This window comes from Coregonus lavaretus, assembly GCF_964263955.1.
Source record: "Coregonus lavaretus genome assembly, contig: HAP1_SCAFFOLD_205, whole genome shotgun sequence".
In the NCBI taxonomy this organism is placed as follows: Eukaryota; Metazoa; Chordata; class Actinopteri; order Salmoniformes; family Salmonidae; genus Coregonus; species Coregonus lavaretus.
Window position 1 is genome coordinate 648,144 of NW_028164026.1, and position 21,310 is coordinate 669,453.

Genomic DNA, 21,310 nt, shown 5'->3' on the forward strand with positions numbered 1-21,310 from the left:
TGCTGATTTTGTACGTTTGCCCACTGACAAGGAAATGATCAGTCTATAATTTTAATGGTAGGTTTATTTGAACAGTGAGAGACAGAATAACAACAAAAAAATCCAGAAAAACGCATGTCAAAAATGATATAAATTGATTTGCATTTTAATGAGGGAAATAAGTATTTGACCCCCTCTCAATCAGAAAGATTTCTGGCTCCCAGGTGTCTTTTATACAGGTAACGAGCTGAGATTAGGAGCACACTCTTAAAGGGAGTGCTCCTAATCTCAGCTTGTTACTTGTATAAAAGACACCTGTCCACAGAAGCAATCAATCAATCAGATTCCAAACTCTCCACCATGGCCAAGACCAAAGAGCTCTCCAAGGATGTCAGGGACAAGATTGTAGACCTACACAAGGCTGGAATGGGCTACAAGACCATTGCCAAGCAGCTTGGTGAGAAGGTGACAACAGTTGGTGCGATTATTCACAAATGGAAGAAACACAAAATAACTGTCAATCTCCCTCGGCCTGGGGCTCCATGCAAGATCTCACCTCGTGAAGTTGCAATGATCATGAGAATGGTGAGGAATCATCCCAGAACTACACGGGAGGATCTTGTCAATGATCTCAAGGCAGCTGGGACCATAGTCACCAAGAAAACAATTGGTAACACACTACGCCGTGTAGGACTGAAATCCTGCAGTGCCCGCAAGGTCCCCCTGCTCAAGAAAGTACATATACAGGCCTGTCTGAAGTTTGCCAATGAACATCTGAATGATTCAGAGGAGAACTGGGTGAAAGTGTTGTGGTCAGATGAGACCAAAATGGAGCTCTTTGGCATCAACTCAACTCGCCGTGTTTGGAGGAGGAGGAATGCTGCCTATGACCCCAAGAACACCATCCCCACCGTCAAACATGGAGGTGGAAACATTATGCTTTGGGGGTGTTTTTCTGCTAAGGGTACAGGACAACTTCACCGCATCAAAGGGACGATGGACGGGGCCATGTACTGTCAAATCTTGGGTGAGAACCTCCTTCCCTCAGCCAGGGCATTGAAAATGGGTCGGGGATGGGTATTCCAGCATGACAATGACCCAAAACACACGGCCAAGGCAACAAAGAAGTGGCTCAAGAAGAAGCACATTAAGGTCCTGGAGTGGCCTAGCCAGTCTCCAGACCTTAATCCCATAGAAAATCTGTGGAGGGAGCTGAAGGTTCGAGTTGCCAAACGTCACCCTCGAAACCTTAATGACTTGGAGAAGATCTGCAAAGAGGAGTGGGACAAAATCCCTCCTGAGATGTGTGCAAACCTGGTGGCCAACTACAAGAAACGTTTGACCTCTGTGATTGCCAACAAGGGTTTTGCCACCAAGTACTAAGTCATGTTTTGCAGAGGGGTCAAATACTTATTTCCCTCATTAAAATGCAAATCAATTTATAACATTTTTGACATGCGTTTTTCTGGATTTTGTTGTTGTTATTCTGTCTCTCACTGTTCAAATAAACCTACCATTTAAATTATAGACTGATCATGTCTTTGTCAGTGGGCAAACGTATAAAATCAGCAGGGGATCAAAAACTTTTTTCCCTCACTGTAGAAACATGGATCGGAAGCAGCTAGTACTCCGGTGCCGACAAACGCAGAAGCCTCCCTGAGCAAGGAGGAGGGGCACCCTCGGCTGAATTCGTGACAAGGGTCAACACTGCAAATATTGACTCTCTGCATAAACGTAATGTAATTGTCAATAAAAGCCTTTGACACTTATGGAATGCTTGTAATTATACTTCAGTATAGCATAGTAACATCTGACAAAAATATCTCATAACACTGAAGCAGCGAACTTTGTGAAGACCAATACTGGTGTCATTCTCAAAACTTTTGACCACGACTGTACACTAAGTTGACTGTGCCTTTAAACAGCTTGGCTTTAGAAGCTTCTGATAGGCTAATTGACATAATTTGAGTCAATTGGAGGTGTACCTGTGGATGTATTTCAAGGCCTACCTTCAAACTCAGTGCCTCTTTGCTTGACATCATGGGAAAATCGAAAGAAATCAGCCAAGACCTCTGAAAAAAATGTATAGACCTCCACAAGTCTGGTTCATCCTTGGCAGCAATTTCCAAACGCCTGAAGGTACCACGTTCATCTGTACAAACAATAGTACGCAAGTATAAACACCATGGGACCACGCAGCTGTCATACCGCTCAGGAAGGAGACGCGTTCTGTCTCCTAGAGATGAACGTACTTTGGTGCGAGAAGTGCAAATCAATCCCAGAACAACAGCAAAGGACCTTGTGAAGATGCTGGAGGAAACAGGTACAAAAGTATCTACAGTGGGGAAAAAAGTATTTAGTCAGCCACCAATTGTGCAAGTTCTCCCACTTAAAAAGATGAGAGAGGCCTGTAATTTTCATCATAGGTACACGTCAACTATGACAGACAAAATGAGAATTTTTTTCTCCAGAAAATCACATTGTAGGATTTTTAATGAATTTATTTGCAAATTATGGTGGAAAATAAGTATTTGGTCAATAACAAAAGTTTCTCAATACTTTGTTATATACCCTTTGTTGGCAATGACACAGGTCAAACGTTTTCTGTAAGTCTTCACAAGGTTTTCACACACTGTTGCTGGTATTTTGGCCCATTCCTCCATGCAGATCTCCTCTAGAGCAGTGATGTTTTGGGGCTGTCGCTGGGCAACACGGACTTTCAACTCCCTCCAAAGATTTTCTATGGGGTTGAGATCTGGAGACTGGCTAGGCCACTCCAGGACCTTGAAATGCTTCTTACGAAGCCACTCCTTCGTTGCCCGGGCGGTGTGTTTGGGATCATTGTCATGCTGAAAGACCCAGCCACGTTTCATCTTCAATGCCCTTGCTGATGGAAGGAGGTTTTCACTCAAAATCTCACGATACATGGCCCCATTCATTCTTTCCTTTACACGGATCAGTCGTCCTGGTCCCTTTGCAGAAAAACTGCCCCAAAGCATGATATTTCCACCCCCATGCTTCACAGTAGGTATGGTGTTCTTTGGATGCAACTCAGCATTCTTTGTCCTCCAAACACGACGAGTTGAGTTTTTACCAAAAAGTTATATTTTGGTTTCATCTGACCATATGACATTCTCCCAATCCTCTTCTGGATCATCCAAATGCACTCTAGCAAACTTCAGACGGGCCTGGACATGTACTGGCTTAAGCAGGGGGACACGTCTTGCACTGCAGGATTTGAGTCCCTGGCGGCGTAGTGTGTTACTGATGGTAGGCTTTGTTACTTTGCTCCCAGCTCTCTGCAGGTCATTCACTAGGTCCCCCCGTGTGGTTCTGGGATTTTTGCTCATCGTTCTTGTGATCATTTTGACCCCACGGGGTGAGATCTTGCGTGGAGCCCCAGATCGAGGGAGATTATCAGTGGTCTTGTATGTCTTCCATTTCCTAATAATTGCTCCCACAGTTGATTTCTTCAAACCAAGCTGCTTACCTATTGCAGATTCAGTCTTCCCAGCCTGGTGCAGGTCTACAATTTTGTTTCTGGTGTCCTTTGACAGCTCTTTGGTCTTGGCCATAGTGGAGTTTGGAGTGTGACTGTTTGAGGTTGTGGACAGGTGTCTTTTATACTGATAACAAGTTCAAACAGGTGCCATTAATACAGGTAACAAGTGGAGGACAGAGGAGCCTCTTAAAGAAGAAGTTACAGGTCTGTGAGAGCCAGAAATCTTGCTTGTTTGTAGGTGACCAAATACTTATTTTCCACCATAATTTGCAAATAAATTCATAAAAAATCCTACAATGTGATTTTCTGGAATTTCTTTTCTTATTTTGTCTGTCATAGTTGACGTGTACCTATGATGAAAATTACAGGCCTCTCTCATCTTTTTACGTGGGAGAACTTGCACAATTGGTGGCTGACTAAATACTTTTTTCCCCCACTGTATCAGGACATTTACCCAGGAGTCATTCCTGTCAGTTGTGTGCTGTTGATAGCACATGGTGCTTGCAATGCCAGGGTTGTGGGTTCGACTCCCACGGGGGAGCAGTACAAAAAAGAATGAAAATGTATGCACTCACTACTGTAAGTTACTCTGGATGAGAGCATCTGCTACATGACTAAAATGTACTCTTGCATGCGTGAATTTTTCACTACATTCGTGTTAGTAGTGGGATGGCGAGTGAGGCCATAGCAGAGGCATGTACACTTGATGTGAGGGACTTGGTTTAGAGAAGTGTAGGGACAAGATAGCACCTGAAGGAAGGGGGTAGTGTAGCGACCTTAACGCAACACCTAGCAACCTTGTCAATGGGTTTGGATCTCTTGGCATAATGGCTAAGGTATTGGGTTGACAGTCGGACCTGAGTTTGAATCCCGGTCGATGGGTTACCTCCGAATACATCGCTACATTTATTTATATATTTTTATTTCACCTTTATTTAACCAGGTAAACCAGTTGAGAACAAGTTCTCATTTACAACTGCGACCTGGCCAAGATAAAGCAAAGCAGTGCGATAAAAAACAACAACACAGAGTTACATATGGGGTAAACAAAACATAAAGTCTAAAATACAACAGAAAATATATATACAGTGTGTGCAAATGTAGCAAGTTATGGAGGTAAGGCAATAAATAGGCCATAGTGCAAAATAATTACAATTGAGTATTAACACTGGAATGATAGATATGCAAGAGATGATGTGCAAATAGAGATACTGGGGTGCAAATGAGCAAAAATAAATAACAATATGGGGATGAGGTAGTTGGGTGGGCTAATTTCAGATGGGCTGTGTACAGGTGCAGTGATCAGTAAGGTGCTCTGACAACTGATGCTTAAAGTTAGTGAGGGAGATAAGAGTCTCCAGCTTCAGAGATTTTTGCAGTTCGTTCCAGTCATTGGCAGCAGAGAACTGGAAGGAATGGCGGCCAAAGGAGGTGTTGGCTTTGGGGATGACCAGTGAGATATACCTGCTGGAGCGCATACTATGGGTGGGTGTTGCTATGGTGACCAATGAGCTAAGATAAGGCGGGGATTTGCCTAGCAGTGATTTATAGATGACCTGGAGCCAGTGGGTTTGGTGAATAATATGTAGTGAGGACTAGCCAACAAGAGCATACAGGTCACAGTGGTGGGTAGTATATGGGGCTTTGGTGACAAAACGGATGGCACTGTGATAGACTACATCCAATTTGCTGAGTAGAGTGTTGGAGGCTATTTTGTAAATGACATCGCCGAAGTCAAGGATCAGTAGGATAGTCAGTTTAACGAGGGCATGTTTGGCAGCATGAGTGAAGGAGGCTTTGTTGCGAAATAGGAAGCCAATTCTAGATTTAACTTTGGATTGGAGATGCTTAATGTGAGTCTGGAAGGATAGTTTACAGTCTAACCAGACACCTAGGTATTTGTAGTTGTCCACATACTCTAGGTCAGACCCGCCGAGAGTAGTGATTCTAGTCGGGTTGGCGGGTGCCAGTAGCGTTCGATTGAAGAGCATGCATTTAGTTTTACTAGTGTTTAAGAGCAGTTGGAGGCTATGGAAGGAGTGTTGTATGGCATTGAAGCTCGTTTGGAGGTTTGTTAACACAGTGTCCAATGAAGGGACAGATGTATACAAAATGGTGTCGTCTGCGTAGAGGTGGATCTGAGAGTCACCAGCAGCAAGAGCGACATCATTGATATACACAGAGAAAAGAGTCGGCCCGAGAATTGAACCCTGTGGCACCCCCATAGAGACTGCCATAGGTCCAGACAACAGGCCCTCGGATTTGACACATACAGTATATGATGATAGTAGATTAATAGACTGCATTAGCCAAGGTTGTTATTCTCAAATCGGTCTTCACATTTGGATTGGGGTTGGAAATTAGGCTGCCCTGGGATTAGATGTGGAAATAAAGTTTGGCCTTAGTTATGGTTTGAACTGATAAGACTATGGTTAGGGTTTAATATATTTATCTAGTCCTCCACTTGACCGTTTATTATTTACCGTTAATTATTTATGCGTTTTCTCTGAATCCCTGGCCAAGTGCCTGTGCCATGTCCTCTGTCCTCCGCTCGCGCTACAGCAGGTGGCGGCGGCAGTGCGAGTCAACTCAAGCCCCTCCCACGAGCCCGTACTCTCTCCCCTCACTTCCTCTCCAAACCGCGCCTGGGACTGGGGCTGGCATTCTACAGCCCCGAAAGAAAACACCATGTAAAAGTATAAAAAGGACACACAACGCAAACTATAGATTTGTCTAATTATTCGTTCCGTGACTTCCGTCAGTCAACGCATCGTAACAACGCTTGCTGTGTGGAAGAGAGCGAATGGCCAGTGAAGGCACAGAGTAATCCCGTGAAAGGTAGGAGACCTCACATTGTTTCAATGCTACCACTATCAGCCCTGTGTGATGATAGAATATTTCATAGAAGTATTTAGCAAACGGTCTGTAGTGTAGCCTAGCTGCTGTGTGATTGGGGTGCTTGGTGCTGTCTTGCTTTAAAAAAATAAAACCAAACCCATGTTGTTCAAAAGTTACATGTTGTTCAAAAGTTACTTAATGTGTGTATGCAATGATGCAACGTCTCTGCCATCTGTATGTGGAGACAGTGTGACAGTAAAGCAGTGTTTAAAATAGAAATGTGACCAAAATCCATCCCTACATCTTTCATGCTACTCTACTATTTCACTGTATTTCACTCTACTTGGTTGCAGAGGTGTGTGATTAGCCCAGTCAGCTTCTTTAATCCTTTCATGTCTTGTACATGATGACATGACATTTGATGAAGGCCTACTGTTCACCCAATTTATCAACCAATCCAATCAAACCATTAATAGGTATTTGATTTGATTGATCCCACTATTGTATAGTCAAGTGTGATCAAACGCAGATCTGTAAGTGGGGTGCAGAGCCGCAAAAAGTCGGTATAAAAGAAATAGAGGCCGCACACTCATAAGCTCCACCACGTACCTTTATTCACAAAAAAACGTATGAGTGTGCAGCTCAATTTATTTTATTAAGGGTATTGTATAAAACCCATACCAATAGCCTGGAGAGAGCATACACTGATGGTCATACCTGATGGAGTTTCACTTAGTTGACAGGTTACAGTTTGACCTTATAAAGATCTTTGGTTGAAACATGGTTGCAATAATAAAGGTGGTACTGTGCTATGAGTGATAGTTTGTAGGATTTTCCATTTCATATATTTTATTATTATTTTTTACCTCAAAGTTGTACAGTGTTATTGCAGTGTGATAGGCTAACTGGCTAGCTAATTAACTGTTGTGGTTAAAGCTTTATATCCTGGGATTTGGGATACTGTTCAATGGTCATTTAAATTCTTGATTGAAACCTATTGATTCTTGAAGAATTTATAAATGCCTCATGAGCTTAGCATGTCTGTCATGAACACAACCAAAAATATTAGGTTTTATTACTTGATTGTTTACAAACAACAAAATATGTTTAAAACGATCTCTTAGATGTCGTGGACTGTCAGTCCTTGCATATAGAGCGCTGTCTATTAATTTTAAGAGGGGTTACAGTTCCTTAACCCCATCCCTCAGCCAGATTCAATCTAAGGACTGAAAGGCTGAGTCATTATTCCAAAGAAAAGAGGGCTCCTCTAGTCTTTGTGCTGCTCTGAACACAAACTGTGCACCTCAGCTAAACCAGCATGGCTACAAGGGCAGAACAGTGACACAGAGTGATAGGCCCACCTGTGCTTACTTCAGACTATCACTCGACTCTCTCTGTACCTTAGTTGGGTGGGTCACATCTGTGGCCATACTTAAAGGGTGGTCTGTCGAAGAATTTCTGATAGAAGGAATGTATTGATTGTATGAAGCAGATATACATATATAGGTAATATGTTCCTCCCATTGAAAGAATACAGTTGGATGTTCATGCATGGGACTGGTGCTGACAGGGCTGTGTCAGGGGTGTCAAAAAGGGAGTTTTGGAGAGGAGTGCCACAGACTCGTTTTTAGTAGTGTCATTTCCTTTCCTCTGGGTGTGTGTTCTTGTGCGTTATGTGCTCGACGTGTTTGTGTGTGAGGGGGGCATTTTCCTCTAGCACTCTAATTGGTGCCATCTGTCTGCTATTTTAACATGGCTTCAGAATGTAGAAATCCATTGAAAATCTCCTTCATTTCTCTGGACAAAGGCAGACAAGGTCACTCCCTCTAAATAAACAATCCCAGGGGATTGTCCTGGATGGACAGATTAATTGTCAATTTCAGATAAACCCCCCACAGTTTTACCTGGGGTAAACAGTAAAGTCTCTCTCTCTCTCTCAGATACCATGCAGATGAGCGATGGACCCGGTCGCGTCTTTGTGGCGCCGCCCAACGGTAACCTCCGGTCGCCAGGATACGTCCCAGGCAGGGTTGTACCTGTCCGTTCCCCGCCTCCGGCAAAGGCCCCACCCCCTCCCCCTCCGAAGCCCATTGGCCCGCCTCCTGAGTGCCTGGCGACCTTTAACCTATCAGAGGAGGGCCATCACCGGGAATGTGCTCAGAGTCGGAGGAAGAACACCTTCATCTGCTTCGGTGTCTCCCTGGGGGCCTTTTTCCTCTCGCTCATCCTCATCCTCAGCCTCACCAGTGGAGACGTGTTGGACGGTGAGTGTGTGTTTTTGTGAGTATAAGGATGTTATGAGCTGTTAATACGGACTTGGCTAAGTTACTTAGGCCCATTTCTCAACAGTACTCATAGGTCATTGGCTATAGTTTTCTATCATACCCTGTTTTGCTCTATCTCAGAGCTTCTCTATCTATGTGCTGTGATGTGACGTTGTCTTTGATTGGTCCTGTTTGTGTGCACAGAGAACTGTCCAGACCACAGCCCCTCCCTGAGCAGCTGGAACCCAGGTCACAACCCAGAGAAGGCCATGGTCGTCCGGGGGGGAGATCTGTTTCGATTGGTCTCTTCTGCGACCTTCTACTCGCTAACCATCCAATCAGGAGGTAGGTTAGGTCCTCTCTCTGATCTGAACACATTTCAACCCCAGAAGTAAATAGTCAGAGCATGCAATATTTGGCACTAGGTTCCGAGATTAAGTTGAGGATAATATGGCATTCTCTAGAAAGCATCATTAAGAATACGGCCTCTGATGAAGTGATTGTTTTATGTTTTAGCCTATATCTGTCTCCCCACAGGCCGATTGGTCTTTGCAGACAATACAGAGGGCTCCAAAAATATCACTCTCAGAACGCGTAATGTGCTGATTGAAGACGGGGGTTCGCTGCACATCGGTGCTCCCAAATGCCGCTACCGCTCCCGGGCCACCATCACCCTCCTGGGCCGTTCAGACGAGAAGGCCGTAGCGGAAGTACCAGAACTGGGCCGGAAGTTCATCGGGGTGCGTGGAGGCGCAACCCTGGAGCTTCACGGGGCAGAGAGGCTGTCGTGGACCCTCCTGACCCGCAGCGTCCCCTCCTCAGGCCTAGCCACGGGGGGCTACGCCTTTCAGCGCAACTTTAGCCGTGGCATCAACCTGCGTGTGGTGGACCAGGACACAGCTGCCGTTCTGTTCACCGAGCGCTACGACACACATGAGTCACGCAACGACAGCCGGCGGCTCATGCAGCTGCTCCAGTCGCTGCCTGCAGGGCGCATCGTCATGCTGGCCGTGGGAGACTCTGCCGTCAAGAACCTGCTGGACGAGACCAAGAGAACCATCCAGAGCCTGCTGGGTAGTACCTACGTCCATGACCTCAAATACAGGTAAAAATACAGTTAAATATAATATGAATATTACCAAATCAATTTGGTAAAGAATAGACAGACGATGACTAGAGAAGGAGTCGTAGGTGGTGCAAGAGAATAATCTAATTTGGGAGCTTTACAGTGTGTAGCGCATCATTAAAGGAACTTCTAATAGTTTTCCATCTGTAGCTGCGTTACTGGAGCGCTGTGTGACGGTTTATACTACCCATCTCATGGGGGGATTCCATATTCCATATTCCGGCAGAAAGTGCACGGCTGGAGGGATAAGCAGGCGTGCTTCCAGGATTTGTTCAAAATGAGCTGACTCTGTAGTTTTCACCTTTGCACAGAGTTCCCGAACAGGTCAAAAACACACTGTCCCCTGAACACAGAGGGACACACATCATGTCCATTTGAATGCAGATCTTTAGCAATGCCAGTGACTTGTATACAGTACAATTGATATTACACCATATGGTATTTTTTGGTGCTCTGCTGTAAAACCATTCAAATACTTTAGTTTGAGCATCTCATCGTTTTAGACACAGAGCTCAGGAAGCCTTATGCGCGCGCACACACACACACACTTAACCCAATGGAACATTTAGGTTTTTAGTTATTTGCTGGGCATGTCTGGCCTGGGCAGCTTTCTGGTCTCAAACCCAAACCACACCAGTCCACAGTGTCACGTTTCACATATGGAGTTGTCGCCAAGGCAACGCTGCGGTCCCCAGCACCAAATCCAATCAAACCCATAGCGTGACACTTTTATAAATGGATCACAATTCAGTTAAGCTACCTAGACATGATAAACAGGGGCTGTTATGCTTTCTGATTACACACTGATTTTGTCTGTGCGTAGTATGTGTGTCTGTGTGTTTGTGCGTAGTATGTGTGTCTGTGTTTGTCTGTGAGTAGTATGTGTGTCTGTGTTTGTCTGTGCATAGTATGTTTGTCTTTGTGTCTGTGCGTAGTGTGTATGTGTGAGCTAGCTAGCAGGGCCAGCTTATTTGAGAATCCATTGTAATGTGAGCCTTGTTGTGTTAGTTGCAGTCATGCTGTCTTAATGTGACTAAGGGAGACATGATTGAAAGTATTGGGCAGGAGGTAATCTGGGTTGTGTTCATTACGGCACCCAGGTAGTCCCTATCAGTTTTTTCAGTTTTGTGTCTTTTGCTGCTTAATGAACACAACCCTGGATGTAATCTGGCTGGGCAGGAGAGGACAGAGCAGGAGAGCACCAGGAAATGCGCAAAGGAAATGTTTTTTTACCCACAGGAAATGTGTTCGATGTAGGCACTCCCATGCACACACACACACACTCACGTATACTGTGCCTATGGGCATTCCTATCTCCACCATGCCCCTCAGGGTCCTGCAGGTGAACCCGGAAACAAACGGCAACAATCATCAATCATTTCAAGCCCCCCCCCCCCCCACACACTCGGTGACCATGATCAAACACACCCATTCCATAAAGTGAGGGTAATGACCAATGTTCCCTCTAAGCTGTGCGCGTGCGCGCAGCTCCCCTGGGACTGCCGCGCAGAAGAAATATCAGCCCGTGCAGAGAAGCATGAGATTGAATTTCACTCAACTTTCTAGTTTTCCCCTTTAGTTAACATTATCAACGTTTCCCTCTACTGTGGCAATTGCCAATATAAGCCACTTTCAGTGCAACATACCGAAACAAAACAAACTATGCAAGACTTAGTATGCAAAACTAACTATGAATTTTTTATTTATTTATTTTATTTCACCTTTATTTAACCAGGTAAGCTAGTTGAGAACAAGTTCTCATTTACAACTGCGACCTGGCCAAGATGAAGCAAAGCAGTGCGATAAAAAACAACAACACAGAGTTACATATGGGGTAAAACAAAACATAAAGTCAAAAATACAACAGAAAATATATATACAGTGTGTTCAAATGTAGCAAGTTATGGAGGTAAGGCAATAAATAGGCCATAGTGCAAAATAATTACAATTAGTATTAACACTGGAATGATAGATGTGCAAGAGATGATGTGCAAATAGAGATACCGGGGTGCAAATGAGCAAAATAAATAACAATATGGGAATGAGGTAGTTGGGTGGGCTAATTTCAGATGGGCTGTGTACAGGTGCAGTGATCGGTAAGGTGCTCTGACAACTGATGCTTAAAGTTAGTGAGGGAGATAAGTGTCTCCAGCTTCAGAGATTTTTGCAATTCGTTCCAGTCATTGGCAGCAGAGAACTGGAAGGAATGGCGGCCAAAGGAGGTGTTGGCTTTGGGGATGACCAGTGAGATATACCTGCTGGAGCGCATACTACGGGTGGGTGTTGCTATAGTGACCAATGAGCTAAGATAAGGCGGGATTTGCCTAGCAGTGATTTATAGATGGCCTGGAGCCAGTGGGTTTGGTGACTAATATGTAGTGAGGACCAGCCAACAAGAGCGTACAGGTCACAGTAGTGGGTAGTATATGGGGCTTTGGTGACAAAACGGATGGCACTGTGATAGACTACATCCAATTTGCTGAGTAGAGTGTTGGAGGCTATTTTGTAAATGACATCGCCGAAGTCAAGGATCGGTAGGATAGTCAGTTTTTTACGAGGGCATGTTTGGCAGCATGAGTGAAGGAGGCTTTGTTGCGAAATAGGAAGCCGATTCTAGATTTAACTTTGGATTGGAGATGCTTAATGTGAGTCTGGAAGGAGAGTTTACAGTCTAACCAGACACCTAGGTATTTGTAGTTGTCCACATACTCTAGGTCAGACCCGTCAAGAGTAGTGATTCTAGTCGGGTGGGCGGGTGCCAGCAGCGTTCGATTGAAGAGCATGCATTTAGTTTTACTAGTGTTTAAGAGCAGTTGGAGGCTACTGAAGGAGTGTTGTATGGCGTTGAAGCTCGTTTGGAGGTTTGTTAACACAGTGTCCAATGAATGGCCAGATGTATACAAAATGGTGTCGTCTGCATAGAGGTGGATCTGAGAGTCACCAGCAGCAAGAGCAATATCATTGATATACACGGAGAAAAGAGTCGGCCCAAGAATGGAACCCTGTGGCACCCCCATAGAGACTGCCATAGGTCCAGACAACAGGCCCTCCGATTTGACACATTGAACTCTATCTGAGAAGTAGTTGGTGAACCAGGCGAGGCAGTGACTTGAGAAACCAAGGCTATTTAGTCTGCCAATAAGAATGGGGTGGTTGACAGAGTCGAAAGCCTTGGCCAGGTCGATGAAGACGGCTGCACAGTACTGTCTATTATCGATCGCGGTTATAATATCATTTAGGACCTTGAGCGTGGCTGAGGTGCACCCATGACCAGCTCGGAAACCGTATTGCATAGCGGAGAAGGTACGGTGGGATTCGAAATGGTCGGTGATCTGTTTGTTAACTTGGCCTTCAAAAACTTTCGAAGGCAGGGCAGGATGGATATAGGTCTGTAACAGTTTGGATCTAGAGTGTCACGCCCTTTGAAGAGGGGGATGACCGCGGCAGCTTTCCAATCTCTGGGGATCTCAGACGATACGAAAGAGGTTGAACAGGCTAGTAATAGGGGTTGCGACAATTTCGGCAGCTAGTTTTAGAAAGAAAGGGTCCAGATTGTCTAGCCCAGATGATTTGTAGGGATCCAGATTTTGCAGCTCTTTCAGAACATCAGCTATCTGAATTTGTGTGAAAGAGAAGCAGGGAGGGCATGGGCAAGTTGCAGCGGAGGGTGCAGAGCTGGTGGCCGGGGTAGTGGTAGCCAGGTGGAAAGCATGGCCAGCCGTAGCAAAATACTTGTTGAAATTCTCGATTATTGTAGATTTATCGGTGGTGATAGTGTTTCCTAGCCTCAGTGCAGTGGGCAGCTGGGAGGAGGTGCTCTTATTCTCCATGGACTTTACTGTGTCCCAAAACTTTATGGAGTTAGTGCTACAGGATGCAAATTTGTGTTTGAAAAAGCTAGCCTTTGCTTTCCTAACTGCTTGTGTATATTGGTTCCTAACTTCCCTGAAAAGTTGCATATCGCGGGGGCTATTCGATGCTAATGAGATTTTGTTGTAGGCAGAACGCACCGGAGTAGGATTCTATTGCATTGACAGGCACACTCAGCCCGTACTCTACAGACCGGTGCGGCATAACCAATCAGAGCTGCAGTATCCCTATATGCAAATAGACCATTGCCATATATGGATCTGTGCCATTCACTTTGAACTGGACTGTGTTTACAGCATGACTGGTCTTGAGTAGATGCGCTTGTTTTGAGATGAAAGCGAGAGCTGCATGTAGCCATGTGTGCACATTTGTTCATATTCTTTGCTAGTGAGTGAGTTATTAGCCCATTTATAGCTCATTTCTAGTCAGCAATGGGTAGTGTTTGCTTCCTACAAGAACACAAAACGTGTGCATTTCTAGCCATCTTTGAAAAGCGAGTTGGGTAAATATAATTGTTTATGTCTTAAAGGGGCAGTGTTATATTTTGAGACAGGCTTGAATAAGCTAAGTAGCTAATAGGCAGAGGGTAGCATAATGTCTGATTCTCTGTAATAATGGTATGGGAATATTAATGAACATTATTTTGTAAAATAGTTTATTGCATCAAACACATTTTCAGTCACCTCCTTGTCTGAAGGACAAGTGGATAAATAGGTTAATGTCAAGCCGTGCATATTTTTTCCAAAAGTCTCACGGAATGTAGGCCTACATTGAACACCACACATTGGCTGCTACTGTAGGCTAAATGATATAACAGTTATATCCATGTTAAAATGTTACAGGATGCATTTTCTCCATTGTTTTTGATGGTAAGCCACTTTGATAGGCCTACATTATGATCAAATAGCCACAGTAGCCTACTTGGCCACTTTTATAACTGTAACTTAAAGCGGATACAGCCTCAGTGTTCACAATAAACGCACGCCAGAAGTTGCACAGAATTTTCACAACGTTCAAGTTTGCGCTCAGCAGACCTGAAATTTACTCAGTGCCGAAAAAATTAGAGGGAACATTGGTAATGACCATTGCCCCACATCAAATGGTTTGTCTGTCCCTGCCCCGTGCCTGCTACCTGCTGGTAATGTGTAATCTATGTGATCTGAGAGGACAGAGCTCTGATGGACTGTAGTAGCGTGACCTCATCTAGTGTCCAAACGGCCATTACTGGCCAAAACAAAGAGCCGGTTAAAAGACTGAGTGACGTGTCAGGCAATTAAGGATGTTCTGGGAAAAAAGGTGAAAACAAACACGCGGTCTCTCTCACGGACTCTCTCTCTTTCTCTCTCTCGCACACACACACACACACACACACACACACACACACACACACACACACACACACACACACACACAAATTGAGTGAAATAGCTGCAGGGAGGACATGGTGCTTTCACAGATGGTTCCTGTTTGTATTTCAGCGGGTAAATGGTAGAGAGGCTCTTTGATCTGCTGAATGGCGTATTGGCCCGTGATTGTGTCGTTAGGACCAGCCTCAACAGAGAGCTGACAGTCAGGCCTACTTCCAGACGTCATTGCGTGGAGTGCCCTTCAGATGTGAAGCTAAAAGCAGTACAGGGGAAAGGTTTTAAAAAGGTAATGCAAGGGGAAAGGTTTTAAAAAGGTTACCACGCCTGAAAAGGGTAAGTGATGGTTGAAGATAATGACTTGAAAGGTCGTGTGATTGTGAAGAGAGAATTCCTCTAAAGGTCGCCTGATGACGGTGCATAAAGCTTACTTGATGTTTAAAAGTCTAAGCCATTGGGGAGGTTCTACTATGCTAACATATGGAATGTTTTAAGATGGTCATACCATGGATCATTTAGCTATTTGATTTGGAATTATAGGACCCCTTTATGTATAAAAATAAATCAAAACATTATTTCATAAAATATTGAATTTGGCCTTTAATACTATAGCCGATTAAAACCCATTGAATAACACATTCATAAATGGCATAAAAAGACAGTCAAAAAATAAATCATATGGAATAAGGTTTTGAAGTGTCTGTCCTATATCTAGGAGATATAAGAAAGTGCAAGAAATATATATTTACACAAGTATAGAGGTGGTTTTGTGGCAACAAAATAAGGGGTTACATTTGAAATACATTTTAAACCCTTATTTTTGTTGGCACAAAACTACCTCCATACTTCCATTTATTTGTATGGGTTACCTTCAGACGAATCCCGTGACACTTGTGGGAGGTTGTAAAGCAAAACAGAGAACACCATTGTGTTCGTGAGAGTGTCATCTTTCCGTAGAGTGGTCATATTCGGACGCTACAGACGTTTTCGTGAGAAGTCAGGTTTTCGGGATGTCTCATTGTCTGACAAACACCGCTGTAGCTCGGCCATCTTCCACCGCAGATGCGGAAGCCCGACATAGGCGGATGCAGCCCATGAAAAGAAACTGATATCTCTAGCTTAATAGACTCTTAAGGAGTAACATTGTTTTGACATTGTGTTGATGCTGACAAACCAACATTTCACTCTACACCCTTCACTGGTCCAGAGTTGCATGACCCCTGCTCCACACCCAAGCCTTGAACCAGGGGATTGATAGACTTATCTCCACTTCAGAGGCGGATTGTGTTTTGCCTTGTGGGTATGGTGGTGTGGTGGACTGAGATATCCACCGCTATCTCGTTCGAACACTTCCCACATTTTCTGATGCCAATGAATGTGGTATGATTGAGGTGAATGTGATGACCACACACACACACACACAGGCTATTCATGTCAGTTCAGTCACACCCTTTGCTTGACTAGCCCTTACACAGCTGCTAAATCTTACAAAAGAATGTTGTCCTGTTGATACTCCCAATGCTTTCTCTACAGTGGTCACTACAGGACTACAATAGTGTGCAGTTAAAAATGTTATGCATACACTCTTAGAAAAGAGGGTTCCAAAAGGGTTCTTCGGCTCTCCCCATAGTCCCAGTCAGTATTAATTGAACGTCGCGGCCCTGCCCGCCTGTGGGGAAAATAACCTGTGGTTACCTAGGTTACCCCATTGACTCACAGCAAAAACTTGACCTTTTTCAAACACAATTTTCTTGTCATCTGCTTGTTTTAGTCAATTTCAAAACTACATTTAAAGAAAAATACATGTCTAAAGATGACTTTTCAACATTGCCTGCTCCTGAGTGTTCTCACTACTTAGAAAAACGTTATATTGTAGGGCTTCCCTCATCCCCCTTTTTCTGATGGTGCTAGCAGCCATGTGAGTGCTAGCTAGCTAGCCAAGACCAACAACACAAAAAAAAGACTATACAGCTACAAGTAATGAGTGGAGTTACAAACAGACTATACTAAACAAGTTAAATGTCTTACCTGTGTCTTAAATGTTTTCCAATCCACACACATAGCTACGTGTAGCCTACTTGGACACCGGGTCCCCACATTTCCCACTCCCATGCCCAATAGCCTGAAGCCACAGGGCTATTCTCACAGGCTCTATTTCCCTACGTGGGAGCGTTGCGATCCATAGGTTGGGATTTATTACCTGGTTACATATATATTGAACAACACAGCAGCTTTTCGGCATGTTTTGTTATTTCTTCATAACAAAAAGTTGACTACGAAGTTGCCTCTTTTACAATAGGAAATAATGTTTGTTTTCCTCAATTTGTGGGCATGGTCAAGGGGAATTCCTTATTATTACGTGAATACCGACTGGGACTATAGGAGAACCCTTTTTGGTTCCTGGTAGAACCCTTTGTGGAAAGGGTTCTACCTGAAACCAAAAACGGTTCTTCAAAGGGTTCTCCTATGGGGACAGCTGAAGCACCCTTTTAGGTTCTAGATAGCACCTTTTTTTTTTTTTAAGAGTGTAGAGACAAATAACATAACAACAAGCCTTGTTATAAGACAATAAAAAGGCTCATACCTGCTTATAACAAGTTATAAAGCATATCTGCTTGGATGCTTTAAGTGTTACCTCGATTTCTTAACAACTTCTAAAGCTCAAACTCTGTCTGTCCATAGGCAGGCCTGGGCACTGGTATCTGTTATTGGTGGAGGGAACGGCTCGTGTTCCGAGGACGTGCGGGAACACGAGAACCATGACACGGGAGGAAAGGCGCTGGCCCGGCAGAACTTCACCACTGTTGACGGGGTCGGCTTCTCTGTCACAGCCTACAGCGAATGGAGGAATGGTGGGTCATTATAACCAGTTTGGCTTTACTTAAAACCTGCAGCTAGAATGGTTTATAACTTGTTATATTTGTTATCTTTTAAAATGTCCATAACCGCATTGGAGTGCATTGTACCTTTAGTAAAGTGTTACCACATTGGTAACCCAATATCACAAATATTGTCTAAGGAGATCAGCATGATTGTAGGTGCTCGTTTACTTGTGTATGTCATTGATTGTTTGTTCATTGAACTGGTCATATTAGGCCCTTCACATAGTCAGGAATGCCATGTAAAAGCAAAGCATACACTCAGATTCTCTGATCTTGCAGCTTTTCCTGGATGGTGTGTGTGTGTGGGGTTCAAGTGGTTAGTGTTTACAGGCAAGATCAATCAGCTGGACTGAGCATTCCTGAGTGTGTACGGGCAGGGTCCTCCTGTCACTAGGGCAAACAGCAGCTCCCCAGGAGGGAGTTTGGGTTTCGGTGTGGCACCGTCATGTCCTGTAAGATGGGATGTTTGTTCTCATACAGCCATACCCTCACACTTCACTGGTCCACAGTGTCAGTTCAAGATACACTATGGAAGTTTGCTATTGTTTTGGTTAAACTTTTAGCTTGAATGTTTGGTGTATGGTATGGTTCAGATTTCTTATCTCATGAAACCACTCAAATCCTTACTTTTAGGCAAATTGCCTGTAAAATGTCACTTTTTGTGACTCTAGATCCTGTTTCCGCCATTAGTTCTTTGGTATGCAGTAGAAAACTGCTAATGCAACAGATCTTATCTATGCTCCTCCAGGATTTCCAATATCTGGGTTCCAGGTGGATGCTGTGGACCAGGTAGTCCTCAACTTGCTGGAAGATGTACACACCTGGCAACCCGGGAACCATGTTGTGGTTGCCAGTACTGACTACTCCATGCATCAGGCAGAGGAGTTCACCCTCCTCCCCTGCCCCCACTGCACTAGCAGACAGGTTAGAGTTCAAGGTGAGTGAAAACGAAAGTAGTTTATGTGTTTGTACATTTATGGGGGCTTACTTTAATTCTGATATTGAGTATCACTGCTGTGTTTTTAACTGGATATGGTATGATATAAAAATAAGTATAATTATTTATTTATAAATCTTGAGCCATGGTCTTTCATTTCACATCTTCTATAAATTACAATTGGGAAGAGACTGGGAATCAGGCTTTTCTCCTACATGGGATGGTGGTGATCAATGATATCTCTCGCTCTGTCTGGCTCTCTCTCTCTTTTCTCGCTTTCTCTCTCTCTTTTCTCGCTCTCTGTCTCTCTTTCTCTCTCTCTCTCTCAAATGCAAATGGCTTTATTGGTATGGTAAGTGTTTCCACATACAGTACATTGCCAAAGCAAACATATAGACAACATATCAAATCAATGATAACACAGATAGATAATCATAGGAAAAATAATAATAATAATAATAATAATAATAATAATAATAATATGCCATTTAGCAGACGCTTTTATCCAAAGCGACTTACAGTCATGCGTGCATAAATTTTTGTGTATGGGTGGTCCCGGGGATCGAACCCACTACCTTGGCGTTACAAGCGCCGTGCTCTACCAGCTGAGCTACAGAGGACCACAATAATAATACAATAATAATACTCAATGAGTAGTAACAATGAACAGGACACTACAGTAAGACATTAATGAGGACAATAATGAAATAGTGAGAAAGACACAGGTAGCGTTGTTATTGTTCTGATTGGTCGTTCCACTGGCTGTCCCTATGGGTGTGGCAGGAAGCTACATATTTTGTAGCTAATATGGCACAAAGGGGTTAACCTCCCAATAGATATTAGATTTTCTCCTTTTATAATATAATATAATATGCCATTTAGCAGACGCTTTTATCCAAAGCGACTTACAGTCATGCGTGCATATATTTTTTTTTTTTTTTTGTGTGTGTATGGGTGGTCCCGGGGATCGAACCCACTACCTTGGCGTTACAAGCGCCGTGCTCTACCAGCTGAGCTACAGAGGACCACTTTTCTGTTTTGGTTTCAAAATGTTTGTATTTGTTTTCAATTTTGGGCAAGAAAATTGCCTGTAAGTCTGTATAGTTCTCGCAGACTCTCTCTCTCACTCTGTCTCTCTCTCTTAATTTCAGCTCCACTCCCCACGGTTTTACCTGGGGTAAACAGGGGGCCTGCTGGCTCATTCCCTTTTTCTCTGAGTTTAAGAAATTAACAGTAAACATTACACTCACAAAAGTTTGTAAAAAATATAGACATTTCAGATGTATTTATTTCTCTCTCTCTCCGTCCCTCCCTCTATCTCACTGTTTTCTGCGGTTTTGTAAACTGTCCATGGTGTCAAAAGCCCAGCGAGCAAAACTGGTTGCAATGACATCATGGTCAGATTGTATGCTGGTTGTAAATAATTTTTGTTAATTTTAGCAAAAGCAACCAGAAAAAAGTTGTTATGAAAAGGACATCTTAACCTGGTTGTAACAGAGACCAGTTGGTTGTAATCTGGTCTGGCGTTCCACCCTGTGTAGTCCCCTGTCTGTCAACACCTCTGTTTTGGCCCACTGCTCCAATGTCGACAAGCCACCTCCCCTTCCTGGAGCAAAGGCTGTGTCTCTCTCTCTCTCTCTCTCTCTCTCTCTCCATGTTTGCGAGGTGAAGCACAATTCCTGTGGTTGGCACTGGCACCAGTTGGCTTGCCATATTGAGAGAAAGAGAGGTGCTGACGTTGTTCTGTTTGGGATTAAGGTCACATGGCCCCATCAAATTAAATATCTAGATCTACTGTATAGTGACAACCATATACACTGCTCAAAAAAATAAAGGGAACACTTAAACAACACAATGTAACTCCAAGTCAATCACACTTCTGTGAAATCAAACTGTCCACTTAGGAAGCAACACTGATTGACAATACATTTCACATGCTGTTGTGCAAATGGAATAGACAACAGGTGGAAATTATAGGCAATTAGCAAGACACCCCCAATAAAGGAGTGGTTCTGTAGGTGGTGACCACAGACCACTTCTCAGTTCCTATGCTTCCTGGCTGATGTTTTGGTCACTTTTGAATGCTGGCGGTGCTTTCACTCTAGTGGTAGCATGAGACGGAGTCTACAACTCACACAAGTGGCTCAGGTAGTGCAGCTCATCCAGGATGGCACATCAATGTGAGCTGTGGCAAGAAGGTTTGCTGTGTCTGTCAGCGTAGTGTCCAGAGCATGGAGGCGCTACCAGGAGACAGGCCAGTACATCAGGAGAAGTGGAGGAGGCCGTAGGAGGGCAACAACCCAGCAGCAGGACTGCTACCTCCGCCTTTGTGCAAGGAGGAGCACTGCCAGAGCCCTGCAAAATGACCTCCAGCAGGCCACAAATGTGCATGTGTCTGCTCAAATGGTCAGAAACAGACTCCATGAGGGTGGTATGAGGGCCCGACGTCCACAGGTGGGGGTTGTGCTTACAGCCCAACACCGTGCAGGACGTTTGGCATTTGCCAGAGAACACCAAGATTGGCAAATTCGCCACAGGCGCCCTGTGC

General features: G+C 44.1%; 1 protein-coding gene across 1 annotated transcript in view; it reads left to right on the top strand.

The window, feature by feature from the left end:
* Positions 1 to 6,249: 6,249 nt before the first annotated feature.
* The window catches only part of LOC311117563 (cell surface hyaluronidase-like), a 40,482-nt gene continuing 25,421 nt past the window's right edge, over positions 6,250 to 21,310 (top strand). Inside the window, exons 1-6 of the mRNA XM_084192494.1 lie at positions 6,250 to 6,319; positions 8,260 to 8,583; positions 8,788 to 8,928; positions 9,121 to 9,688; positions 17,626 to 17,795; positions 18,574 to 18,762. Of these exons, the coding sequence (XP_084048620.1) occupies positions 8,265 to 8,583; positions 8,788 to 8,928; positions 9,121 to 9,688; positions 17,626 to 17,795; positions 18,574 to 18,762 (1,387 nt within the window). The 5' untranslated portion in view covers positions 6,250 to 6,319; positions 8,260 to 8,264. The remainder of the gene's footprint in view (positions 6,320 to 8,259; positions 8,584 to 8,787; positions 8,929 to 9,120; positions 9,689 to 17,625; positions 17,796 to 18,573; positions 18,763 to 21,310) is intronic.